Raw genomic sequence first — 26,492 nt, forward strand, 5'->3', positions numbered from 1 at the left:
TTTTCGTAACCCGTTCAAACTTGTTAAGTAGGGTAGGGTAGGGTTGTCATTTATAATCAGTACAATTTGCGATTCCACTATCAGTAGGCAGGTACATGACATGAAGCTGTGTATGTGTTAACTCATTCACTTCATTCAACACAAAGTTCTTTTACTATACATAGCAAATCTAAAGTTATAGGACGGCTTAACAGATAACAATGAGCTACCAAGATAGGGCGGGAGCGGTCGCCGCCCGCCTTCGGTCCTTCAGTGTACGCCGAAACGCCACGCGATCAGCACGCGCTCTCTTCTCCGTCTATTTGGAGGGAAAACTTTCATAATACATCGTTAACAATAAAAAAATGTTTTAATAATAGTTTAAAGTTATGGAACTATGCAGTGATGGACTGGTGGCGGGATGTGTGTGAATGAGCCTGGTTATTCAAAGAGAATGGCGTAAATACCTTGGTGTGGTGCCGGAAAAAGGATGAAAGGTTAGATTTGATTTAGCTTAACTGGATGTTACCAAATGATGTGATGATACTTAAACAGGTAATAGTGTTGTTTTAAGCCGAACAACTTTCTCCAAGGAACATAGGATGAAAAACGAACTTTTTTTTCGCTTTTCCATAGTCGGTCAGCTAACCAATACATTTTGTACGGGAGCCTGAATTTTTTTTTTCGTTTTTGGAGAAAGTATCATCACAACATTTTGGTACCAGCCTGTACTATATAAATAATTTTAAATGAAAAAATTAAAAATGTTTTAACATTTCTGCGGATGCTTTATGCTACAAATAGAATAATTTTCTAGTAATTAATAAATTCAAATGAGATTTATTTTGATGTCACAACTTTTACAAGTTGAAACCTACCAACCCTCATTGTTTCGTAAAAAGTTAAAAACCTGTCAGAGCAAAACGTGGGTTTTTCTTGTCTAGTAAAAGCAAATATGTCAAGATAAATTGATATAATTTATAATGACTTTCGCAATTGGCACTTAAAGTTACTTAAACGGCACTCAACTATGACGATAAATTGTTCTAAAATTACTTCGACATGTCGACGATAATTCAGGGTATTCAGCGAAGTACTTTTAATCGAGTCATTTTACTAATATTTTACTAGCTTTTGCCCGACATCATCTGCAATAAATTCGTTTATCGCTGTCCTGAACCACATAATTTTCCGGGGGAAAAACTACCGTACGATATTACCAGGATTTCAAACTATCTCTACACCAAATTTCATTTAAATTGATTTAGCGGTTTAGACGTGAAAGGTAATGACGACGAACAGACGGAGTTACTTTTGACTATGTACTAGTATATTAGTTTGGATTAGGATAATAAGGTCTGTATCAATATTTTTGAATACGGCGACGTGTTTAATAGTGCTATTCGGTAAGTACATTATTTGGTCGTGAAACTAAGTGAGTGATTTACACATTCTCACACGCTTCCTGTACTTGACCAAGTGTTACAATAACAGACGTCTCGAGTCAATCACTCGGAAACAAAAGTGTTATTTCAGGCGAGTTTGCCCAGTTTGGTTAACTTTCCATTATCTTCATATTATAATATAACCGGCTATAATTTATTGAAATAAAAATCAACTATAAATATAGATTTTTAGGGTTAGAGTAACTTATTTTTAGTTCTTTTTTTAAATAAAAACTAAACTGTATTTGTGACGTTAAATCTTGTATTGTAATATAATGCCCGTGATTTATCCATGCAAAATACAACAAATGTTTAAATGAAATTGCAAATAAGAAAAATGGCGAATTCGAAAACAAGTTTGTCTTGAGATTAAGTCATGAGCGAAAATAAATTATGCTTTGAATTTGCCTTTTGACAGTCGACTTGCTTTTAAATAAATGTTTACTGCAAATAAAATATGCACTGGCATCTTGTCTAATTATAATGGACACGTTTAGCTTTACAAAAAATAACATCGATGTACTATTTTAGTAATAGGATACCTTTAACTAAACATTTGTAGTTTTAAAACACGCTTTTGTTGGCGGTACATAGAAACACTTGTATTCTCAGACTCGATACCATTGGATATAATATGTAAAAGCAATTGTATTGCAAGATTTGTGTAAATTTTTACTTAGTTTGTTCATTCGTTACAGGTAAAGCTAATATAAATGTAACCTACCTTGGGATATTTGGGTAATAAGCATCTATAATGGTTAATCTGATACATTTCTGATTTGTAGGATCTGTAAACACATTTGCTGCCACGCATTGCTACGTGCTACGCTCGTAACCATTAGCAGCGTTTATCTGCTTTGTAACGAAAATTGCCTACGCATAGACAACACAACATAACTGTTGTGTTCTTGGCACTGTTGTTCTTGGCAATTATTTTTTATTTGACGGGATGGCAAACGAGCAAGTGGGAATGTTTAAAAAGTAAAAAGAAGTATAGTCATTTGGCTAATTATCGCCTAAATAAGTATAAAAATGGTGTCTATAACAACGTATCTCGTATTTTAATCACCAAACATATTATATCGTTAGATACTAATATCATGCTGTCATTAACAAACAACATTGTTATCAAAAAATATTGTTAATAAACCTCACACCAAAAAACATATAGCATACCATACTTTCATGAGAAAACGAAAGGGAGTTCGAAGAAATTACTGCGTTGGTTCGTAGATTGCTAGTTGCGTTGGAACGAATGATAAATGATCAAATAGCGTGGTTCAGTACTAAGTGGATAGGTACTTATTAATAGAAAACAAATAACACACAAGGGCGCTGTTCAATCTTTCATATTAAGGGAAGAATAAATCCCAATAAGTGTACAAATAAAATTATAATTTATGCAGCTCGCCGCGCCATCTCCATTCCTTTCTTAACGATACGCTTCATTGAAATGTTGTAATTAAATTTTTAGTTACGAGTACTAGTTAAATTTAAATAATAATCAAATCTGTTTGTGACTAGGGTTTTTTATGAATATAAGATATTGAGCGATACTTGTATTGATTAATGTAAATAAGAAGCTATGAACAGCCATCAATTTTTCAATACAATAACACTATTTAAAAATGGCTTGAAGCATTTTTAAATGTACCTATTCGTGGATGTATTTTTTTAATTATTATAATTAGTACTTAGCAAAGTCGTGGCATCGTAACAGAATTGATTAGAATCCCACTGATTAATAATGAGAGCTGTTTGTCTTTATTTGTGATTTAAATATGTTGCCAGACTCAAACGAAACAGAATTTAATTTAACGTTATTGAAACATTTTGTCAGTTAGAGGGTTATCTAAACAATCATAGCTGAGTAAGCTAAAAAATCTTCAAACATATTTTAGATTTAAGCTTCCTCGCAAGCCAGTGCAACTTTTATGGCTGAAAGTAATAAATCAGTAGGTAGTTTTGTTTTCGATTTGTTTGTGTGGCGACACTTTGTTTTACATGAAAAGTTTTGGAAGACTTCGCAAAGAAATAAAAGAGACATTTTATGGATATGGATACATTAATTTATGAAATCAAGTAGTAACGTACGACTTGAAATACAGTTAAAAAATACCTAAATCAACTACTAGAAAGAAATGATCACCCACCTACTGTGTCGTAACCATTTATGTTACTATACGTACTTATTCAAAACAAAAAAAGCTACGCTATAAGATTAATAAAACAATTATTTGTCTTAAAATATGATGCCTTTTTTGTTACAATCAACTGGCTTCAGTTTAAGAACATTTTTTCGCATGTTAATAGTTAATTGACATCTAATGTCCATTAATAATATTACTTAACAGGAATAAAATATCATAATTATAAATAATTTATTGAATCAGGCGTTACTTTGCGGTGGTCCATATCAATGAACTAAAAATAATTTCCTTGCTCACCGCGACCTTACGATAGCTAAGCTTATGCAATATATGCGTGTTCATGCAGTTCCTCACCTCCACACTGTAAGAACACACACAAATCACACAAACCCATCTATCACCACCACCACACTACACTGACGCGTTTCGAACTCAACCAGAGCTCATCTCAGAGTGACACACCCGTACACCATGCTACCAGTTGTTAGACTAACGAAACCACAACCACCGTTTTAACTTGTCACTGTAACTCCCAAGTACCAACATACGTTTTATGAAACAAAACAAAACTACCACAAATTATTAATAAATTTTTAACCGTCCTTCAAAACTACCTTGATTTTATATTTACTGTCAGGCATGTTTTATTAATACCATTTGCTGAAATTAGATCCAAGCCGTAGCAAGGGAGATGAAACTAAATTTACCTGCTCATTAATAATGACCCCATACTGTTGTATCTAATTATCCCATGCATTCTAAAACATTCGAGACGAAACCCCTTGCCACAATAATGTAACACTTCATACGAATCTGAGTCCGATAAAGAATGATTTAGTTCCAACAAATTTTTGGCAAAATTCGACTTATCAGGATGCTCATTCCTATATGCCGAACATGCTCTTTAAATCTAGCATTAAAACTGCGTTCCTGTCTGACCAACATATACTTTACTGCAGTCATTACAAGTGAGCTTGTATACACTCTAGTTCCTTTATCTACCTTCTCTTTGTGGTTACAAAGTTTAGAGTACAAAGAGTTGTTAGTCTTAAAGGCTACCTTAACATTGTTTGATTTTTAAAATACACAAATTCTATCAGACAAACTCTCTTTGTGGTATTTTAAAATCAAACAATGTTAAGGTAGCCTTTAAGACTAACAACTCTTTGTACTCTAAACTTTGTAACCACAAAGAGAAGGTAGATAAAGGAACTAGATCGGTGTATACAAGCTCACTTGTAATGACTGCAGTAAAGTATATGTTGGTCAGACAGGAAGCAGTTTTAATGCTAGATTTAAAGAGCATGTTTCGGCATATAGGAATGAGCATCCTGATAAGTCGAATTTTGCCAAACATTTGTTGGAACTAAATCATTCTTTATCGGACTCAGATTCGTATGAAGTGTTACATTATTGTGGCAAGAGGTTTCGTCTCGATGTTTTAGAATGCATGGAGATAATTAGATACAACAGTATGGGGTCTATTATTAATGAGCAGGTAAATTTAGTTTCATCTCCCTTGCTACGGCTTGGATCTAATTTCAGCAATGGTAGTTAATAAAACATGCCTTGACAGTAAATAAATAAAAATCAAGGTAGTTTTGAAGGACGGTTAAAAAATTTATTCATAATTTGTGGGTAGTTTTGTTTTGTTTCATAAAACGTATGTGGGTACTTGGGGAGTTACAGTGACAAGTTAAAACGGTGGTTGTGGTTCGTTAGTCTAACAACTGGTAGCATGGTGTACGGTTGTGTCACTCTGAAGATGAGCTCTGGTTGAGTTCGAAACGCGTCAGTGTAGTGTGGTGGTGGTGATAGATGGGTTTGTGTGATTTGTGTGTGTTCTTACAGTGTGGAGGTGGAGGAACTGCATGAACACGCATATATTGCATAAGCTTAGCTATCGTAAGGTCGCGGGTGAGCAAGGAAATTATTTTAGTTCATCATAATTATAGCTGCTAGGTTCAGAAAAATATTAATTATTTTGAAGTATGACAGATATTTTTAATATCAAAAGGTTATAGAAGTACCAACTTTGTACATTTCACTATGTTTCTCAGGAATCTGATTTTAATAATGGTCGTATTTTCTCAAATATTTACATACCGTTAAAACAGCCCGTATCTTAAAGGTGTCACGATCCTCTTGGCCGCGCTGGCAGCGGCGCAGGCGACGGGCGACAAACGTCCGCACTTCGTGGTAGAGCCACCGTCGCGCGTCCTGTGGCCAGCGACGCGCGGCGCACACGCAGTCTGCCGCGCCGCTGGGCATCCTCCTCCGGACGTGCATTGGGTCACCGCCGAGGGACAACTGTTGACTACTATACCTGGTTTGAGGTAAGTACAGTCTACCGAACAGGCCCTTGTACTAGAGGAAATAATTATAACATAGATCGTGCTCGTAAAACTGATAATGATAATAATTAAATAATTGTTTTTTTTTAATTACACTTTATTTTATTTCACAAAGCAATGTAAAGCAAGATTTTTGATGTTTGTACTGTGACAGACTACGTCTGTTGGGCTCTAGGATGGCGTATTTATTTTGAAAGATAACGGGAAAGTTCAAGGAATCTAAGTATTGTTTTTAAAGGAGCTGAACTAATGTTGTTCAATTGGACGAGTACTATAATATGTTTTAATTATTTGCTCCTGTTATAAGACTACACTTAACAGCGTCGAAATAACGAAAATGAAGGTTCGTTCGCTCTCACCCACGCCAATAAATGTGCAGCGCAGACGCAAGATGGGACCTCTTCCTAGTAGAGCTACAGTAATGCATTTAGTTTGACATATAAATGGTTTATTCAGCCAGGTCTGCATGGTCTGTAGTAAACCGTTGATGGCTCTTTTTCTGCTACTACCTACCAGGGCTTTCGCAAGGACTTAGCGCCGCTAGAACCATGTATCACCCGTAGATGTACAGTTTAACAGAAATTGATTCATGTGCCATGGAATATTTGTGCCACTAACGTGTCCCATACTTTTGTCAAGGAACTCCTTGAAATTAGTTATCAAAAGGTGCCACCCTGGTACACGAATCACTTTGTTTTGCAAATGATTTCGTACGCCGACAGGCACATCATACAATACAATACAATACAAATACTCTTTATTGTACACCAGAAATAGTAAGCAATACAGAAAAACAGGTCTACAGATCATAGTTGGCTCTCTTGTTTGTTTGACACCTAATTATACGTGTGCTGACGAAATAAATGGATTTGCATTTAAATGTGTTCGACTGCACATTTTGAACGTAATTTATCGTTCTACAAACTGCGATCAGGAAGTCCTAGTCAGCAGTACGGTGAGTTAGTTCTCTTCTTAGAAGATTGAACAAGTTCCCAGGCGTCTAAAATTACCTACCTGCCACTCTCAATTGCATTATGGTATATATACCTAACCTACTGAATATCATGTTCTGAAATGGTTAATTATAAATTAAATTAATAATAAGACTTCTCTTATTGGTTGTACATATTTAGGTAAGAACTAACTTCATACCAAATTTCAAGTTTCTAGTACAGCCGGAATAAGGTTACTATAGGCTTCTCGATTACAACAATTTGTATGTAAAAACACCTTTTTTAATGACTGCATCTTTTTATTGCGTTGACTCAGAAGTTGGATTTTTTCACTGTTTCAGGCAGACCTGAGTATTTGATTGCGTTCCTGAGAAGAATGTTCAATAGACGGACAGACAGACAAACAACCAATCCGTCCGTTTTTTCTTTTTGTCATACGGAACCCTAAAAAACTTCTATATTCATCAGAGCGTAGTCTTCGAAGGCGCTTAAAATATCAACATCTTAGTTTACCAACAGAATAACTTTTTCTTGTATCTCAACTTTGTAACTGCGAAACTCATCTACTGATCGATGTCTGAGAGATTATTTCAGTACCGGAGTAAGCAAAGTTATTAAGTCGTCGACGTATCGACGTATCATTAAATGAACTACCTACTCGAACTTTGCCGATATTTTACATGAAACGCGATACAGAAGACGTATATTTACCAACAAAGGCGAACTCATTATTCCGTTAAGCGAATATAGCGAGTGTGTTTCCTTTTTATGTTGGGTGTGACCGGGTGTCGCTCATTTCCTTGATTCCTGACACGAGAAGGTATAAATTTGATTGAGGAAGGACTCGGGTTGCTCGGATTTCTTTTATTTGGAGACGACAAGGTAAAATATCCAGATTGCTCTGCAGTCGCCATTAAATATGACGAAAATGTTCACAAACACGGTTTGATCTGGCGCTTTGAAAATAGCGATGCCTACATATTTTTGATGATACTTATGTTCAGATATAACATTAATGGTAATTTATTCCATAGCCTAAAAAAGATTTTATTTTACTGGACACCATGAACCCTCCATTTTTTAACTTCCAGATACAAAAGGTACAGAATGTTTACTTATTTTATTAGTGTCAGAAAGTTTAGTTCTCATAACCTTAACTTTATAATTCGCGGCGTCTTGCGCGGTAATTAAGAATTTCTAAAGTATTTTAACGACCCTAAGTTTATAGAAAAAGTTACAGAAGTAAGTTTGCTACACGTATCTGTTTCCAGTTCTATTATTAGAATTTCCTTTACAATAAATAATCAGTAAGTAGCTGTAATTTTGACTAACCTACACGTTAAACAAGATAATTTTACAAACGTTGCCATTCTAAATTAATTGCTAGTCTATGTCTAGTGTCGTTAACTGGATTCATATTAGCATTAAAATAATGTTGGCAAGACAATATTGCAACCTGCAACACCTAGATAACACAATTTTGTTGTATCTCTTACACTACTTACGAAGTTCAAAATGCAACCGATTAAACAAAATAATTGACATAACATAGAACACATGACTGCTACTGCTAAGCTGAAATGGGACTGGGTTGGACACGTCGGTCACAAGCAGCGGGCCCACAGAGGTGGGCCGACATAGTCACTTGGTGGGCACCGGAGGACGGCCATCGACGGCCAGGTAGACCGAGAAGATGGCGGGATAATTTGGATGCGTACGCAAGTAATGAGGGCTAAAAAACAGGCGAAAAATCGCTAGATGGCGTTAGTATCGTGAGGTTTTTTTGACTTTACGGTCTTGCTTGCAATTGGCTCATTTATTTATTAAAATAGTCAATTGCAAGCATAACCTTACGTCGCATAAAACTTTTTAGCTTTTTCGCCTGTCTTTTAGCCCTCATAAGCTTGACATTGCGCCAGACCGGGAGGTCTGGAGATTAAGAGGCTTTTATCCAGCAGTGAGACACTTTATCTGGCTAATAACACAACACGGTAGTTTTACACAAATCATACCGAAAAATGCTGTGCAAAGGAAAACTTCTTCCATCTTTCCAGTAATCCTTTAAAACATTTATAGAACGAACAAAAATAAAAGTAAACGGCATGAAAATTTAAAAGAGCCACTTCATTGTTAAACACATAATTAAAAGAGCCAAATCTCTCTAGCTATTGTATTCAAAAGCCCAGTGCTGATTTCTCCATAATGATCTTTATAACTGCATTAATGTAAATACGAACTTTTTAATTGAAACACAGCTACTTATTAACTTTATCCCCATTGTTTATGCAAGGGCACAATATTGTAACCAAAACAGCTGCCGCTTTCAAGTTTCGTACAAGTCTAACGACCAACAGCTTGGAGTAGCTTCTCGACAAGTTTTGTAATTTTTAATAAGACCCGGTATTACAGTGAGCCAGCGACACAAAATAACTTTAGAGCGAGCAAAGTTTGGAAGCCGCTTGTTGAAGTGCTTATTTTTTCTCATACTTTTGGATCTTTCACAGGTAGAAAATAAAGTGAGGCATCTGAAATTGCATATTATTTTGGACCGTTCCTTAAGTAATATAGACCAGTCAAGCCAGTAAGTACATTTCTTCATCATCATCATCATCGGCCTATCTTAGTCCACTGCTGGACATAGGCCTCTCCAGTTGCACGCCACTGAGCACGATCCTCGGCCAGTCTCATCCAGTTCTTGCCAGCTAACCTGCGAAGATCATCGCTCCACCTAGTCTGAGGGCGTCCTACGCCACGCTTGCCGATTCGCGGTCTCCACTCAATAACTCGTTTGCCCCAGCGGTTATGGGTTCTTCGACTGATATGGCCGGCCCACTGCCACTTCAGTTTGCTTATCCGGTGAGCTATGTCGATGACTTTAGTTCTGTGTCGGATCTCCTCGTTTCGAATTCGATCCTTCAGAGAAACTCCGAGCATAGCCCTTTCTATAGCTCGCTGAGCGACTTTAAATTTGTGGACCAGCCCAACCGTGAGTATCCACGTCTCGGCACCATATGTCATGACAGGTAGGACGCACTGATTAAAGACTTTCGTCTTCAGGTCCTGTGGAAGTACATTCCTTACATTCTTAATATAGGATTGGCTTTACACCCGTGGTAGACACACTTATCTAACTACTAACGTTTGTGCATAAATGCGATATTATCGATAATACTGCAATGCCGCGTAAGTATATGAATATCTGAACGCGACTCTATTGTTAACGGCGTAGAAGCGTGTTCAGACATTTTTGATCAAATTTTTGCTCACAAATTTATGAACTCGACTGTAGAAAAATAGCAGTGAAGTAAACCTGAAGATATTTCAATTTTAACGCTCTCCTGAAAAAAAACATCCCATTATTAGTTACGATATAGCAAACAGCTAGTCAAATTTATCGAATATTGGAATAAACCAAATTTGACCCAATACAGGGGCGTTCGAGCGGCTATGATTTAGTTTACCCAATACCTCTACATACAATACGTTGGTTAATTTCCTTCTAGCCAATAAATTGGCTGAGTTTCGGTAGGTATATCAAAGTTCGGGCGAGGATGTGTCCGTTCGACGTATCCCATCCATCTCGTTTAACTTCGGTGTCTGATAGGACCTAATAGGATGTAAGGATCATCAGCATCGGCTTTAGCTCAAAGTAACCATCGATTATGTTGGAATGTTCAACCACACTAACTACGGAAAAGCGAAAAATATTGAACCGACTTCGAAAAACCATGATAATTATTAATAATTAGAAAAAGTGAAAAATAATTTTAGTCAATGGATATATGTATTATATAAATAAATTCAATTAAGTTGCTATCTGATAAAAAAAAAATATTCACTTCTACTGATCATTTTAAAGTCGGTGTCAAAATCATTAGATAAGGTACTCGTATATAAATAGGTTTCTTAGGTACGCATACTAAAAAGTATGGCTTGATTTCAATAAGAGCAAAACGAACATTTGTTTCAAATGCATAATTGCCAATAAATTAGATTTAATAAAGTATTACACAAATATATAAATCCATACTAATATTATAAATGCGAAAGTGTGTGTTTGCATGTTTGTATGTATGGATGTGTGTGTATGTATAGTGCGACGGATCGACGTGATTTTTAGCATAGAGATAGTTTATGGGCCAGAGTGACATAGGCTACTTTTAATCCCGCAAAAATGCATAGTTCCCAAAGGAACAGCGCGCGATAGCCGAATTCCACGCGGGCGAAGCCGCGGGCAAAATCTAGTTTAAAATATTTTATTTTACAAATGTGATGATACCTGATGTTTTTAGTATACTTATTTACATACGCGTAGGTAAGGTGAATCAGTTTAAATACGAATGTTTGAACACAAATTGCGTAGGTGTGTATTGATATCAAAGGAAACATCGAACATTTATAGTATACAATATTTATACTCCAGTGGATTTGGACTTGGACTTATACAAACTTGGGTATGTACAAAGTAAGCTCAATAATTTGTATCAAAATCTGCTGAAAATGTTAGTCGAAGAATAAAGAGTCACTTCAGTCACCTAAATAATGCGACCACTGAACTTGTTTCAAAGTATTTCGACCAACGAACATCGTGTTTACATTAGTCTGTTTTCTGTCTGCCTACTGCAGTACTGTAATAAGTAGTTGCACCTGTCATTAGTTGAATACGGCAGGCTCTGGTGTCCTTTTCTTTACACTGTTGCGGTGACCGCTTGCAGCATGATGCGGGCGAATTAATGTAACTGCCGCTTAAGTAGGTAGATATATTATAACAAAATCAAATCATTAAGATCAGGGTTTCATATCCTTTGACTTTGTAGGCTTAATATATTATAGGTAAGAACTAACGAACTTTCAGTTTAATATCCCCGAACTCCCTATACAAAATCATAAAAACGAACGACCCTCCCAACTATTTCCGTTAAAGTTCGTGTAATTCAATCAAACTTTCGATCTTGGGTCTACTTATACAGCCAATAGAAGGTTAATGAAAAGGGATCTAATAAATTAGTCCCTGTCAAAGTTACTAATAGATAGAACTGCGAAAGTTCGGCTACGAGTTGTTACGGTTACTGAGCGGAAACTTTCGCCATTTCACCAGTCGCACGGCAAAAGTAACAATGGTGGATTGAATGGAATGGCAGAATTTCGTACTTTAATGGCGCTTTCCTCGTTTAATACGTGTTGCGCGTTTTCAAGTTATGCTTCTTTATCGTTCGACAATAGAATAAGATTGACGGCGTCAGGTTTTTTCGAAAAGTGAAATAAAAGTTTGCGAATCAGGGAACTTTTTTGTTGCTGAGCAAATTTTGTACTTAACTGTTATTATTAGAGGTATGGATACTTCTGAATTTTAAATAGGCAACTAGATTGGGTACTCTAAGAACATTACATTCCATTTTATGACCATGGTCATATCATGACGAAAGTTAGTCGTACATGTAATTGTATGCTATGACATATATTTTTAGAAAAGTAGCAGTGTAACACTTTATTTAATACTCTTGTCAGTGATGGTCAGTAACCGCTTATTATATAAAAAAAGAATATTTATTCAAAAAGCGAAAAATAAATCATAACAAAATTAAATTAAATAAACAGATAAAACATTATTTGTGAAGAGGTAAAGGACTCAGCAGAGCTGCTGGTAGTGCTGGTTTTCAGTCCTAACCTAGAACAAGGAAATGGATTATGACTATCAAGTGAACATTAAAAGCCATACAACAGAGCTAGGTATTCATAAAATAAAAGGAATATAATTTTAACGTGCGCATCATTTTAATTTCTCTTAATATTACTAGTTCTGTGGCATATACGCTCGCAAATCTCCATTACTTCCTTATTATTTCTGTCGCCGAAATCGTAAAAACAAATGAAAAGGCACTTACTGGAATCGACCATAAAACACCGTGAGTATGAATATTGATTTCAGATTACGCATAGCCATTATTTATCAGGAAAATATGGTAAACGTGTGCCGTGACGAGCACGCCGTCGAAATTGCTCGTTAAAATTAAATTAAAACCGTGCACCGGATCCCGTATTTACTGCCGTCTGCCGAAAAGCCGGTGTGTGTGGCTAATGGCTTGTCCTTCGCCCGAGGTCTTTATTATGGTGGCTAGATGAGTTTTATTTTCAACTCTTAAAAAACGAGGGATGTTTTAAGACTTATGGCTTAAAGTCAAGCTTTAGAGTTTTTGTTTCTGTGTCTTATTTTTTACTACGATGATTTTTAGCTGACTTTGAAAGAAATAGCATCAAGTGAAGCTTTTCCGACTCACGACATTGGCAATTTTGGAGATTACAGAAACCTTACTGTTTTCATTTGTTTTAAGCTAGCAGTTACCCGTGACTCTGTGTGTGTCTGTCTGTGTCTGTGTCTGTCTATGTTTAATACTACATATCCCAGGTCTATTATATCCGGGATTTAAACAATATTAGTCTTTCCCAGGCGCTTAAGTAAAAACCTCCATACCTAGCTACCAAATTTCAGCTAAATCCAGCGGTTTAAGCGTGAATACAGGTAACAAGGCAAGTCTACCAACTGGTAGCATGGTGTACGGTTGTGTCACTCTGAAGATGAGCTCTAGTTGAGTTCGAAACGCGTCAGTGTAGTGTGGTGGTGATGATGGATGGGTTTGTGTGATTTGTGTATGTTCTTACAGTGTGGAGGTGGAGGAACTGCATGAACACGCATATTTTGCATAAGCTTAGCTATCGTAAGGTCGCGGGTGAGCAAGAAAATTATTTTAGTTCATTAACAGACAAGGATATAGACAAACAGACAGAGTTAAGCATTCATAATATTAGTATTGGATGGGTTTAACTTTGTACGGTGTCACCTCTAAAATATACCTTAATGAACGAAAATTCATCGACAGGTTCATAAAAACACAGTCGAATTTAAAATTGTTTCCTTGTTTGAAATCAAAATATATTTTAATTTAATTTTTATATTTATTTAAAAAGATATGAAATGGTAAGTATACTTGGCAGCGTGTAAGTAATTTTGTTTTCAACATTGTTTGAGTTACCTTTAACGCTACAATTCAGACTGACGCCAACCTTATTAGTAACGGCAATTAAACTGTAAATACATTAATTTTACTGTTCAGATCGCATAAATTCTTAGCCTTTGATCCTGCTTTCGCCGTTTTCTGGCCAAAAATAGCAATAGGGTCCCGTTGGCACCCTTTCGGTACGGAACCCTAAGAATGACTGAAGAATCAGAGATTTTAAATACAAGCTTTTTTGCTGACTATACTTTTTGTTGGCTTTACTTGCATTGTCATACCTAATATATATGTACACGCAAATTTGAAATCGAATTTTTAAATTTTAAGATAAAATTTGATATGTTAAAGAAGACTTTTTATGACGAATGTACCTAATTAATTTAATAATTTAGTTTGTAAATAGAAACATCAACTAAAAGCTGAAGTTAAAAAGTAAAAGCTGTTAAAACCACATAAAGTATTTCAACTTTCTGGAATATTATTTATAATGTTCAACCGTCAAGTGCAACTGAGACATTGTGATTATTTCGTTCAACATTCTATCAAGGGTCTTTATGTAAGGGAAACATAAACATCTTAGGACGACGGAAAATAACAGCCATTCCAGTAAATAAACAACAGAGTTACCCTCATAATATATTCAAATTACAAGAAATCCAGACGTAGTTATTTGCTTTAAGTTTCTTGTGTTCTATTCAAGACATCATTGCGGTTTCACTCGGTTTATACTTTTGAGATATTTGAATTTAATATTACTTAGAACTAAGAGATGTGAACAACTTATTTTAAATTTAATGTATTATTATTAGCCTTTTAATATATGTAGTAAATATAAGATCAACGGGAGGGTTTCTACGTATCTCCTTATTTCTGATTCGATCCCATAAAGAAACCTATGGCTCTATATTATATTAACTCGTTGAAGGGGCAATGGACAGTTCCTTATAGCACGGAGAACAGAATTCCATTGGGGCCGAAAAGTTCTCGAATGGAAACCGCAAAGAGCAGCGCAGGATGACCGCTAACGAGATGGTTGCGAGACGAAGTGGATGTGGGCTGCTTCCAAGCAAAGCAACTGGAGGTATATGGGGGAGGCCTGTGCCGAAATAGTGGACGCCCTACAACTTAATATGATGAAGATGAAATATAAAATCGAAAGTCTCCTGTATATTTTGTAATAAGGTAAGTTCCTGCTCGTAAGGCGTATCGTGTCACCCAAGTTTTCTAATACACAATAGCAAAAGACCAAGTTAACCTTACACGGCTATCTTACATTTGCATTCTCTTGAAACTGTACCTCATTGACATAGAGGTCGTTTCCATTTAATGTTCAAAGTTTTCCCGTATGTGCCACACAGTTCGTTCCACTAGGCTAACTAACAGTGGCAGTCTCAGGAGTCCCTAAGCTATATTACTATACAGGTCATTCTCGTTTGATTTCAACATAAAGTTGGTTTATATCTCGCTTATGTCGTGCCAATCGTAACTCGTAACATAGCCGTGTTGACTGGAGACCAACCTAAGGGTAAACTTTTGACACCTTTACCTGTGAAGTTAGCCCAAGATTTATTTACCTGGTACACGTAAAGACAACACGAACTAAGTTAAAGGAGGGCCAGCCACGCGTGAGGATTTAACTTTTAATTGAGTTATTAGACCAAATTGACAGAAGCGCAGAGGTGGCTTCAAACATTTACAGACGTCTTTTCTTGAAAACTAGGTAAGTTTTTATCATTTTAAATAGATTCCTACTGTAATAGCTACTTACAGAAACATTGTAAGTAACGTTACAGCAAAATTAATGTAAATAGTTTATGAGTATTTCTTTATATTACTGAGCTGGATGGATAACGCGTAGCGTATCGCACACGAACGTTGTGACTATTGACTCATCCATATACATACTCGTACGATTATAACATAAGAGAAGAATGTGGCAATTTCACTTTGTGTATGTCACTTTCCTCTTGCTTTCCTCGCACGCTGTCACGTCACTTTCGTCAACGTACGTATCGAAATCTAATACAAGTTAGATTTGAGACATATTTGGGACGTCTCGCTATCACGTGATGTCGAATTGCAAAACATTGGAGCAGAAAATTAGGTTTATGTAAATATGTATATAAGTTTCAATGGGATGTGAATGTCGCTGGAAAATTGGCAGTGATCGAGTATCGCGAAAATCTGTAGATAACCTGTCACGAGGCGCGTGATGAGGAAATATTGAATAATCACGTATGAAGACGCCCATTTATATGGAAACGGGTGATATTATCGAGAATGGGAAATGACTAGGAAATGAAGCGCATTGCAAAAAGTACGATTGAAACTTAAGAGAAGTCTCTCTTCGTTCATACAAAAGTAGTCCCGGTCTCATTTGAAAACTAGGCAACAGAAATAGATGAAATTTTGTAAGTATGGACTAGACGTAATTATCTATGCCTGTGGTTTTTCAGATTTTCATATAAATGTGTACCTAATATCAGAATTACAGGAGCTCAAAAGTCGACAAAAAAAAGATGTCAACTAATAAAGTTTTTTTCAAAAATCGAAAAAGCCAAAGGCATAGAAAATGTAATGAATATCTTGATTGTAAAATATCATTGCTTTCTCTGCTATACTTTTCGTATAATATGAGGACAACGAAACCCAAAATTCAACTGCCCAAATCTTCAAAAGCTTACAGCTATCTCGATATAAATTACGGACGTCTTTGCGGAAGGCATGGGGGGACGGCTGCGAGCGCTTATGTCACGAGCGATAAAAACAGCAATATCCCAAACGAATACCTAACGCGGCCGCGCGGCCGGCAGGGAAACTTCTCTTAACCATAATACAAATAGTTATTTGTGTCACAAGGGAGCAAAATGATGTATATTTACGGCGATGGCGGTACATTAAATCCAGAATGTAGCGAAAGATTCTACAATGGAATCGTAAGCGTAATAAGGGATTCAAGTGTTAACGCCCAATATGAAAATAATTTTGCTCCCGAGTGACTCATACTCGTACAACTTTTCACACCGAGTATGACGAAAATTGAAATAAAACTAGTTCTAAGTATATAATTAAAAAACAACCAGCATATAAAATGGCGTGGTTTTACAGTTATCAACTCCAAAAAATTGCATTTACAAAAAACACTTACCTAGTCGTAGAAAAACCTTGAACAGAAAAGTTGCACTTTGATCCCGCTCGTCAAGGAGGAAAACTTACTTTTCTGAATGAAAGTCATGTCATTAAAACATGCCCACTAGAATCTATTCATACTTAGTAATTAATATTATAAATGCGAAAGTGTGTGTGTTTGTATGTTTGTGTGTATGTATGTTTATCCATCTTTCACGTCGAAACGGAGCGACGGATCGACGTGATTTTTGGCAAAGAGATATTTTATGGGCCTGAGAGTGACATAGGCTACTTTTTATCCCGGAAAAATGCACAGTTCCCGAGGGAACAGCGTGTGTTTTTGCGAATAGCAAATAAATTATATATTATTATTCTTATTCTTACTATTCGATAACCGAATACCACGTGGGCGAAGCCGCGGGCAAAAGCTAGTATGCAATAAAGTGAATAAGTACAATGAAATATATATTATAGGACACGATCGAAGCAAATAATTGTTTTTTTATGGTATAGGGAGACAACGAGCAAACGGATCGCCTGATGGTAAACGATTACCGTCGCCCATGGACACCTGCAACACCAGAAGAGTCACAAGTGCGTTGCCGGCCTTTTGTTATTTATTATTAAGTCTGATTTACTACCAAAACGGAAAATAAATTCTAATTCTTTTGGAATACATTATCATAAACATCCGAATGGTTTTCTTCATTCAACAGAAAAATTTGTAAGACGGGTGACGATTACGTGATAAAAGCAAAAAAAAATCGTGACTTCGTGTCGTGAGGTAACGTGTTTCAGGAATCAAATAGGTACAGACTGACCAACCTATCTGTAAATCAGACCAAGCAATACTATAGTTTATAGGAACGACATTAAAACTTTTTGATTCACAGATAAGATGGTCACTCTGTAGCTTTACTGTACGTAGCAGAGTTTGCTACAACGGGCTTAGCCAAGCATCTTTTTATTGCTGGGCTCAGAGACGTCATGTTTTAAGCTTTCGTAATTTTCACTCATAGTACTCATGATCACGGCCACTGCAATGTGGTCGAAACGTCGATGTAAATATGTCTAGCGTGATAGTCCCGTTTTAGTATTTAAATTATCAGAGACGTCAGTTTAAATTTAATCGTATTTTTGGTTACGACAAAGTACGCGCTGTGGCAGCATATGCGGCATCTTTCACGGTCGTGCCGTGATAGTTTAATACATAACTGTACAGTTGTGTCACGCTTGTGAAATAAATAAAAATATGTATCTTATTTTGGCGACAATTTTTTTATAAAATTAAAAAAAAATTTAGATCCCCTTCTATTTAGTTGAAGTTTCTTATCGACACCTGCAAGGAATATCATCGTAACTCACTTTTTGTCAATTTTGTGTTACAATCATGATTTAGCATGAAATAAAATTATCTTTTTTTAGCTCTTATTCTTGTATCTCAACTCCTTTGCGTTTAAAAGTTAAATCATGGAAAACAATGTAAGTAAGGAGGACCCCAAAGTGAATAAAATACCAACTTTAGTTATGCCATAGTCCTTTCAAACTACCTTTGTCGCAATGGCATGTTTTTTTTTAAATTACTATTAACATTTTTATTCCTCGACATAACTCCTTATTAAACTAACATTGAATACTTACAACGTATGTCTGAGTTACAACAAGCGGAATAAGATCGCCAACTACTCAATATAACCCTGGTAATATGTCCACAGGCACGTTTTAACCGATGGCCGGCTAGTGTTGGGTGCGAGGCGGTCGCTGCTCGACGCAGGCGGCGGCGGCGGCGCCGTGCTACGCTGTCGAGCCGCCAACCGCGCCGGTGCCGTGCTATCCCGCCCAGTGCTTTTGCAGCCAGGTCAGTTATAACCCATTAAGCGTGGCATATCGCGCACGTTAAGCGACGCGTCTAGTACAGACATCTGCATTAATATCTGCCACAGCGGAGCATGCAAAAATATCTGTCACGTCCTGCCGGTCGCCGCTTTTTTGCGTCAGATATTGGTGGTGATTGCGTACATTGCGTGTTGCTACTTGATCGTTGTGCGACGAGCGTCTCAATACAGCATTTGACTATTTTGTATATGTTTTATAAATTAAAACTACACAATGCCTGTTATCGAATAGAAAAACAATTTTTAAGCTACCTTTAAAAATAACAAAGTTATAAAGGTTTTAAATTCAAGATTAGACAGGGAAAGACATACTGGCATGTGACGTCACACGCCAGTACCGCCATACTTGCTGCATAGAGAAAAGCGTTTGAAAAAGAGACAGGTATATAGATTTTTCAAAAAATCACTATAAATCCAATTTTCAACCGATTTAAATTTTCTCTTCGCTAAACACTATCTGTATATCTATATTTTCATAATAATATTAAGATATGGCAAAATCAGGAGTTGTCAAATACCGTATTGTACAAAGAACCGAGAAATTGCTCGCCATGCTTCCGACCTATTAAAACTGACTTGAAATTCGAAGTTTACATCAGAGCCAGACCATAGAATAAGTAATATGGCCAGACTAGCAATTTTGGCAATCGAGTATTTTTTTCCACATTGAATGCGATATCTACGAAATAGAATACCTACTTCGTCACATAAGGTATTATTCCAGACCATAGAATAAGTAATATGGCCAGACTAGCAATTTTGGCAATCGAGTATTTTTTTCCACATTGAATGCGATATCTACGAAATAGAATACCTACTTCGTCACATAAGGTAATATTCCAAATATGTATATATCGTCTTTTATCGTCCGCTCTTATCCTACTTGAAATACAAAGATTTGCAAGATCGTATACAGTCGTAACGTCAGAGTTAGACTGGAAAGTTACTTTTCTCAAAACACGTTTACATTGACAGTATTATTTAAATATCAGTAGGTGAAGTGCATAGTTTATGGTCAGCGAAAAATTAAAAAGTTAAAAAGATTGCAGGCACGCTAGCTCGACAATAATTTATTATTGTCGAGTCATAATTTAAGTTAAAATGGCCATGGAAATGACCGGTATCAGATATTTTGTTGGAACTCCGGACTTTTTTTCGGGTCTGAAACAGCTTGTGGTATTTTCGGCGGAAAATACACCTGCAGTTTATTTTTAATGAAAAAAAGGCGGGAAAGTATAAGAAAAATATTGGAATAAAATTAAATGTCAATATATTTTGAGAAAAAGTTTATTCTATTTCAGAATTATTTACCATTTTTGAGAAAAGCTTTATATAGTCTCGGCTGGGATAGCAATTGCTGTCTTCGTATTAGTTAAACGGACTCTCAAGCTGGTCCATTTAATACTCATGTTCAGCCAGCAATTGCTTACTTCCAGGCCACGTCAATAATCTACTATAGTAGTCCCATATGCACTTTGGCAGTTGGCGCAATTATAACGTTGACTTTCTGGTCTCCACTACGACTGAAAGATGTTTTTACAGATTCTGCACATTTTTAAGGTACTTGGGAGCACCTGAATTGAGAGATATTTTGGTTTGAACAACATCTTTATTTAACTTGGAAACCTTATTATGCTAACAAATAAATAAAGCCCCGGGGCAGCATTGAGAAACTTTTACGGTTCTCCGAAATAATAAAAACCTTTAGAAAAAAAAAGGACTATTATAATATAATATGCTCCAGAGACAAATTGAACTTACAATGAGTCTATTCAAAGTAGAATATTTTTTATTTTCATAAAAAGGGAAAATTAGTTCTATGATTTCTTCAACTTTGCGGGGTCGTGTAGCTATAAGAGTGCCTCAAGAGGAAGCAACTTAAATGAAGTTCATTAACTTAGGTAGGTAAGTTAGGCCACCGCTCTTGTAGGTACTTCTTTATAATTAGTTCCATCTCGTTAACGGCTTAAAAAATATTTAAATATGTAACTTATTTATCTTTTATTTAAATCATTTATTCAAGTAACATAAAAAAAAACTAAGATTGGTTTTTTTTTGGAATCTTTTTGTATTTTTTATTTCAATTCCTTTTACGGTCATCCCGTAAAACCTAAATTGAAAATACAAACTGAAATATAGATGCACAGAAAAACCAGAAAAATAAGACCATCACTGGGAATCGAACCCAGGTCCTTGGTATTCCGTACCGCGTGCTATACCGCTACACCACTGATGGTCAACGGTACCGACACGAATTTCCCCTATGCACCTCATATCTCAGCTTGTTTGTTTCTTACTTAGCCACTTAAGCAGTGACGCTAGCGACATCTATGCCGTAGCCCTCATCGAGAAACTTTTTCGGCACTCCATTGGAACTAACCGCTCACCCGGACAAGAGATATCGTTACTAAGCAATCAAATTAAGATTGTTTTTTTTTGGAATCTTTTTGTATTTTTTATTTCAATTCCAAATTTTTACTTTTCCGGTCATCCCGTAAAACCTAAATTGAAAATACAAACTGAAATATAGATGCACAGAAAAAATACTCATATAAAAATACTCCTTAGAAACTACAGTATACAATAAAAAATATTATTATTATTATTTAAATTAAATTTCTATTTGCCATTTGTAAACGAATTTTGATTTTTAGAACGAGACTAGTCTTTATAGGATCATTCAAATAATAATTTATTACATTAAAAAAGTAAAACTTACATCATTATAGGCTAGTTTGTGAATCAGGTTTCAAATGTTTGATTTATACAATACACTGTGTGACATTATTAATAACTTAAGTATTTATTCATTTTTAATTGTTTTTCGTCTTTGTGCATTTTTTTTAATAATTATTTGTTTATTTACCTAGTTAGTTGGTTTATATATTTAAATATACAAATTTTATTTATGTTTCCGTATTATAGACTTATTGAAATACGGCAGTCCGACATTAGACCGATATACATAATGGAAAATTATGGAAACTGTAAACAACAGACTTGTGTAATAAACAGACGGACGAGAAGAGGGCAAAACAAATTACAACTTCGAGTCGAGTTGGACCAATTAACTTTCCGTTACACAGCGGGGAAATATGGAATAAAATGAAAACAGCCCACGGCTGCGCGAGTTTTTTACGCGGAAAACTTTTAATTAAGGGATCAAATGACATTAGAGTGAGTTCGCAATAAGGTAACTTGTCTTTGTTCGCAAAATAACGGCAGGGGAAAAAATATGATTCTAAGGCCGAGAGAAATTAACTTTTCGCGCGCTACGCGAGATTATAAATAAAATTAACATAATAATGGAGTATTACGAAGCAGTGTTCGGGCACGCCAACAAGGGTTAATTTTTTTGCGATCCATGATTACTGATGAGGAAATTTCAAAAAGTGTAAATTAATTCCTGATACATGATTTTATTTTTAAATAAGTACAGTATATTTTATAATTTTTACTTTATGGATTGAATTAGTTTTAAATACAGTTAACGCACTACTTTCTATGTTTTTTTGAATTTGAATTGATAATTTATAGAGTTACGAGTATGTACTCAGTCCAATTACTTTTGTACAGCGAGCCTGAAAAGTTTTAATTAAAGATTGAGCGACATTATTCTTTCATCTTGGGAAGAACTTCGTTACAATACGAGCAGCGTTTCTTTATTGAAAATGGCTTTATTGTTAAAATGAAGACGCCCTTCTGGGACAGATATTGTAATTTTTAAGTCTCGTTTATTCTGTGGCTTCTTTTTGTGAATCTTGAAAAAGCAATAATGTTACAGGTTGAATCGTTTTGTAATCCTGCTAGAACATTTTGTCGTAGATTAAAACGGCGGATATTATTAGGGTCTTGGAGCCAAAATGGCAAAACCGGAACCCTAATAGTTTCGCCATGTCTGTCTGTCTGTCTGTCTGTCTGTCCGCGGCTTTGCTCAGGGACTATCAATGCTAGAAGTTGTAATTTTGCACGGATATATATATATAAACTATGCCGAAAACTTTTATGGTACCTCCCATAAATGTAGTGGGGGTGATTTGTTTTCCTCATCCAACCTTATGGTGTGTGATATCGTTGGATAGGTATTTTAAAACCATTAGGGGTTTGCTAAGACAATTTTTCGATTCAGTGATTTGTTTGTGAAATATTCAACATTAAAGTGCAAATTTTCATTAAAATCGAGCTTCCCCCCCCCCCGTTAAAATCTAAACCGGCGGGTTTAAAAATTTGAAAAATTTCAGAATGGTAGTAAGTATATGAAACTTTCTAGGAAAACTATCTACTATAAACTACGAAATCAATAGAAAAATATTACTTATTTTTTTCGTAATGGCTACGGAACGCTATTTTAGGCGTGTCCAACACGCTCTTGACCGGTTTTTTATAACGTCATGGGTAATTTTGAATATATCTAAGCGATCGAGCTCAGCGCAGCATCTTTCGAGTTTTCTATGAAGATTTCATATGGAAAAAGTTTTTTCGCAATTAAAACCTTTTTAGATCAACTTGGAAGGCAACTTTTCGCCGTACAAATTTTTATCCTAATCATTTGAAGAGTTTTCGAGAAACCAATTATATAAATTATTAAAGATTTTTTCTGAACTTTTGATGTGTTACTTAGACGACCAGATGGCCTATAGTAGTTAGAGCAGCTGGCTACGAAGCTTGAGGTCCCGGGTTCGATTCCCGTGTCGGGGCAGATATATGTATGAAAAATACGAATGTTTGCTCTCTGGTCTTTGGTGTTTAATATGTATTTAAGTATGTATCTATATCTATATAATTATATTTATCTGTTGCTTAGTACCCATAACACAAGCTTACTTTGGAACTAGGTCAATTGGTGTGAATTGTCCCGTGATATTTATTTTAAATTTACCCGTTCTGGTTCGATTCGATGTAAGTAATGTTCAGTGCACTCTCATTATCAAAACTGGCCAAGAGCGTGTCGGACACGCCCGAAATAGGGTTCCGTAGCCATGAAGAAAAAATTAAGTAATGTTTTTCTATTGATTTCGTATTTTATACGGAATCTACCATAGTTTAGGTATATTTTATACCTTAGGCTGCTATTTACTCTTAAACTACTAATAATTCTCAAGCAAACTTAGCCGTTACAGTTTTCTTTGAAAGTTTAAAAGTTTGATATACTTACTACAATCCTGAATTTTTTCAAATTTTTCTACCCACCGGTTTAGATTTTAGAGGGGGGGACGCTCGATTGTAACGAAAATTTGCACTTTAAAGTTGAATATTTCGCAAACATATCACTGAATCGAAAAATCGTCTTAGTAAACCCCTAATCTGTTTAAAAAATATATATATATCTCGGTGAGTTTCTTGCCGGATTCTTCTCAGCAGAGGTTTTTCGGAACCGGTGGTAGATTTTTTTTTGACATTCATAAGTGCTTGTTATAGCCTAAATTGAATAAAGATATTTTGACTTTGACTTTGACTTTGAATGGTTTTAAAAGACCTATCCAACAAAACCCCACACTATAGGGTTGGATGAGAAAAAAAATCACCCCCACTTTACGTCTATGAGAGGAACCCTAAACAAAATGTTTTTAATTTTTTATTGTACCATTTTTTCGGCAAAGTTTACATATATATGCGTGCAAAATTACAGCTTTCTAGCATTGCTAGTCTCTGAGCAACGCCGCGGACGGACAGACAGACAGACAGACAATGACATGGCGAAACTATAAGGGTTCCGTTTTTGCCATTTTGGCTCCGGAACCCTAAAAACGACTAAAAACGACTTACAGAATGTAAGAAAATAAATGAAAAATATTATGCTGCCGATTATTCAACTTTACAAGTTTCGGCTTCTGATATCGCCAAGTTTGAAACGAACACGAAGCCTATTTCTCGAAGTGCGCTAAACTTTTTACAACGAGTTTTTTCCTCTATTATGTAATATAAAAAGATTCTGCGACTTTTTGCCTCGCTATTGTTCTCGTAAGGATGACCTTAATTTTTCTTTTACCTGTAAGAAGTGATTATAAGTTAAGAAATACAGAAGTAGGTAAGTAGGTTGGTATACCGAGTATTTTTTAACAACAATACGAATATTAATAATAATTGATTCAGTTTTGAAAAGGAATTTTCCCCCATTAAAATAAGACTTTTCTAATTGGAAGTTTTTTTGGTTTCGCAGTAAAGACAAAAAGTTTGTTATATAAATATAACTGCATAGTTGCCATAGCAACTTACTTTTAGACCCAAAGTGCGTACTTAAAAAGATCAATGAAAAATTATAAGCAGAATTTACGGGTAAAAATGAGAAATATGTATACTGTTAAAACGAAACAAGGTGAATTAAGACATCAAAGTGTGTAGCACTTTCTTCGGAGCTCATTTGAATGAGAATAAGCTACAATGTTCCCATTTGTTGCTTTTCGATTCTTCCTTTGTAGTCGACTTCATTGTAGGGGAAAATATTAAAATATGGTAAGTTAAAACGGTAACTTGAGCAAGTTGGTGGCGTAATTCTCGGCGTGCAAGTAAATGTCGCAAGGCCTATAGATTTTTTTCCTGTTAATTATATTTTAAGGCGATTTTTTTTTTCAATTTTTGAATGGTTTTAATTTGATCTCTCATTTTAATTACTAAAAGAAGCTCTATTAGTTTAGATTAGATGAACATTAACTCAAATGAGAGTTTTGAAGATACGCGGTTAATCCCGTAGGAAATATATCCAATCAACTTAAATGTTTTCATCACAATAATTTATTTTACTTTCTTTTATGACATACTAACCATACTATGAGAGGCTCCGAGTCATGCAATGAGAGATGAACTATGCTCAGAGTTCCTTTGCACGATAGAATCCGAAATACGGAAATTCGCCGAAGAACTAAAGTCATCGACATAGCTCGAAGATGCAAGTTGAAGTGGCAATGGCTGGGCCACATCGCTCGAAGAACAGATAACCGTTTGAGGAGAAAATTACCTACTTGAGTGACAACCAAGAACCGGATGAGGAAGCGTTAGCAGACCTCCCACTAGATGGACTGACGACATTGCGAGAGTTACGAGCAACCGATGGATGCAAAAGGGGATTTGTCGTTCTTTGTAGCATTTAAATGGGGAGGCCTTTGTTCAACAGCGAACGTTTTCCAGCTGATTATGATGACGATGAACCAACCTATGATAATTAACCATAACTTGCGATGATTGCATCAAGCAAGGCTATATTTCAGCGAGTTACTAAAAGACACCGTGACATAACAAAAAAGTTTACTTAGTGACTACTTTAGAAGGTCCTTCTAAACAGATAGGATGTTACCGTCTTGCAACTCGATCCTAAGGGTACTCAAACTCGTTTCCTCAGCTTTCCCATATCGACATGAACTCAATACTCGAGTGTTCGACATTGTGTTCGAAACCAACCTAATGATGTCTGAAATTGTAGGAGCTATTTTTTGTACATAAATATGTCAGATTAAAGTGAGGTTAGGTTAGGTCTGATTTTTTTCTCGGTAGTAAAAAAAGCGTGTGCTGGACTCTTAATTCTGTGTGTGTGTGTGTGTGTGTGTGTGTGTGTGTGTGTTTGTGTGTGTATTTTTGTG

At 35.8% G+C, this 26,492-nt stretch overlaps 1 protein-coding gene across 4 annotated transcripts in view; it reads left to right on the forward strand.

Annotated features, from left to right (window-relative positions):
* The first annotated feature begins 265 nt into the window (after positions 1-265).
* Positions 266-26,492, forward strand: part of LOC141428973 (cell adhesion molecule Dscam2-like) — a 50,196-nt gene continuing 23,969 nt past the window's right edge. For all 4 annotated transcript variants that reach the window (XM_074089068.1, XM_074089070.1, XM_074089069.1 and 1 more), the window contains exons 1-3: positions 266-476; positions 5,706-5,910; positions 18,739-18,881. In XM_074089068.1, coding sequence (XP_073945169.1) covers positions 470-476; positions 5,706-5,910; positions 18,739-18,881 — 355 coding nt within the window. In that variant the 5' untranslated portion in view covers positions 266-469. The remainder of the gene's footprint in view (positions 477-5,705; positions 5,911-18,738; positions 18,882-26,492) is intronic.

The sequence above is a fragment of the Choristoneura fumiferana genome, chromosome 6 (genome assembly GCF_025370935.1).
Source record: "Choristoneura fumiferana chromosome 6, NRCan_CFum_1, whole genome shotgun sequence".
Taxonomy (NCBI): Eukaryota; Metazoa; Arthropoda; class Insecta; order Lepidoptera; family Tortricidae; genus Choristoneura; species Choristoneura fumiferana.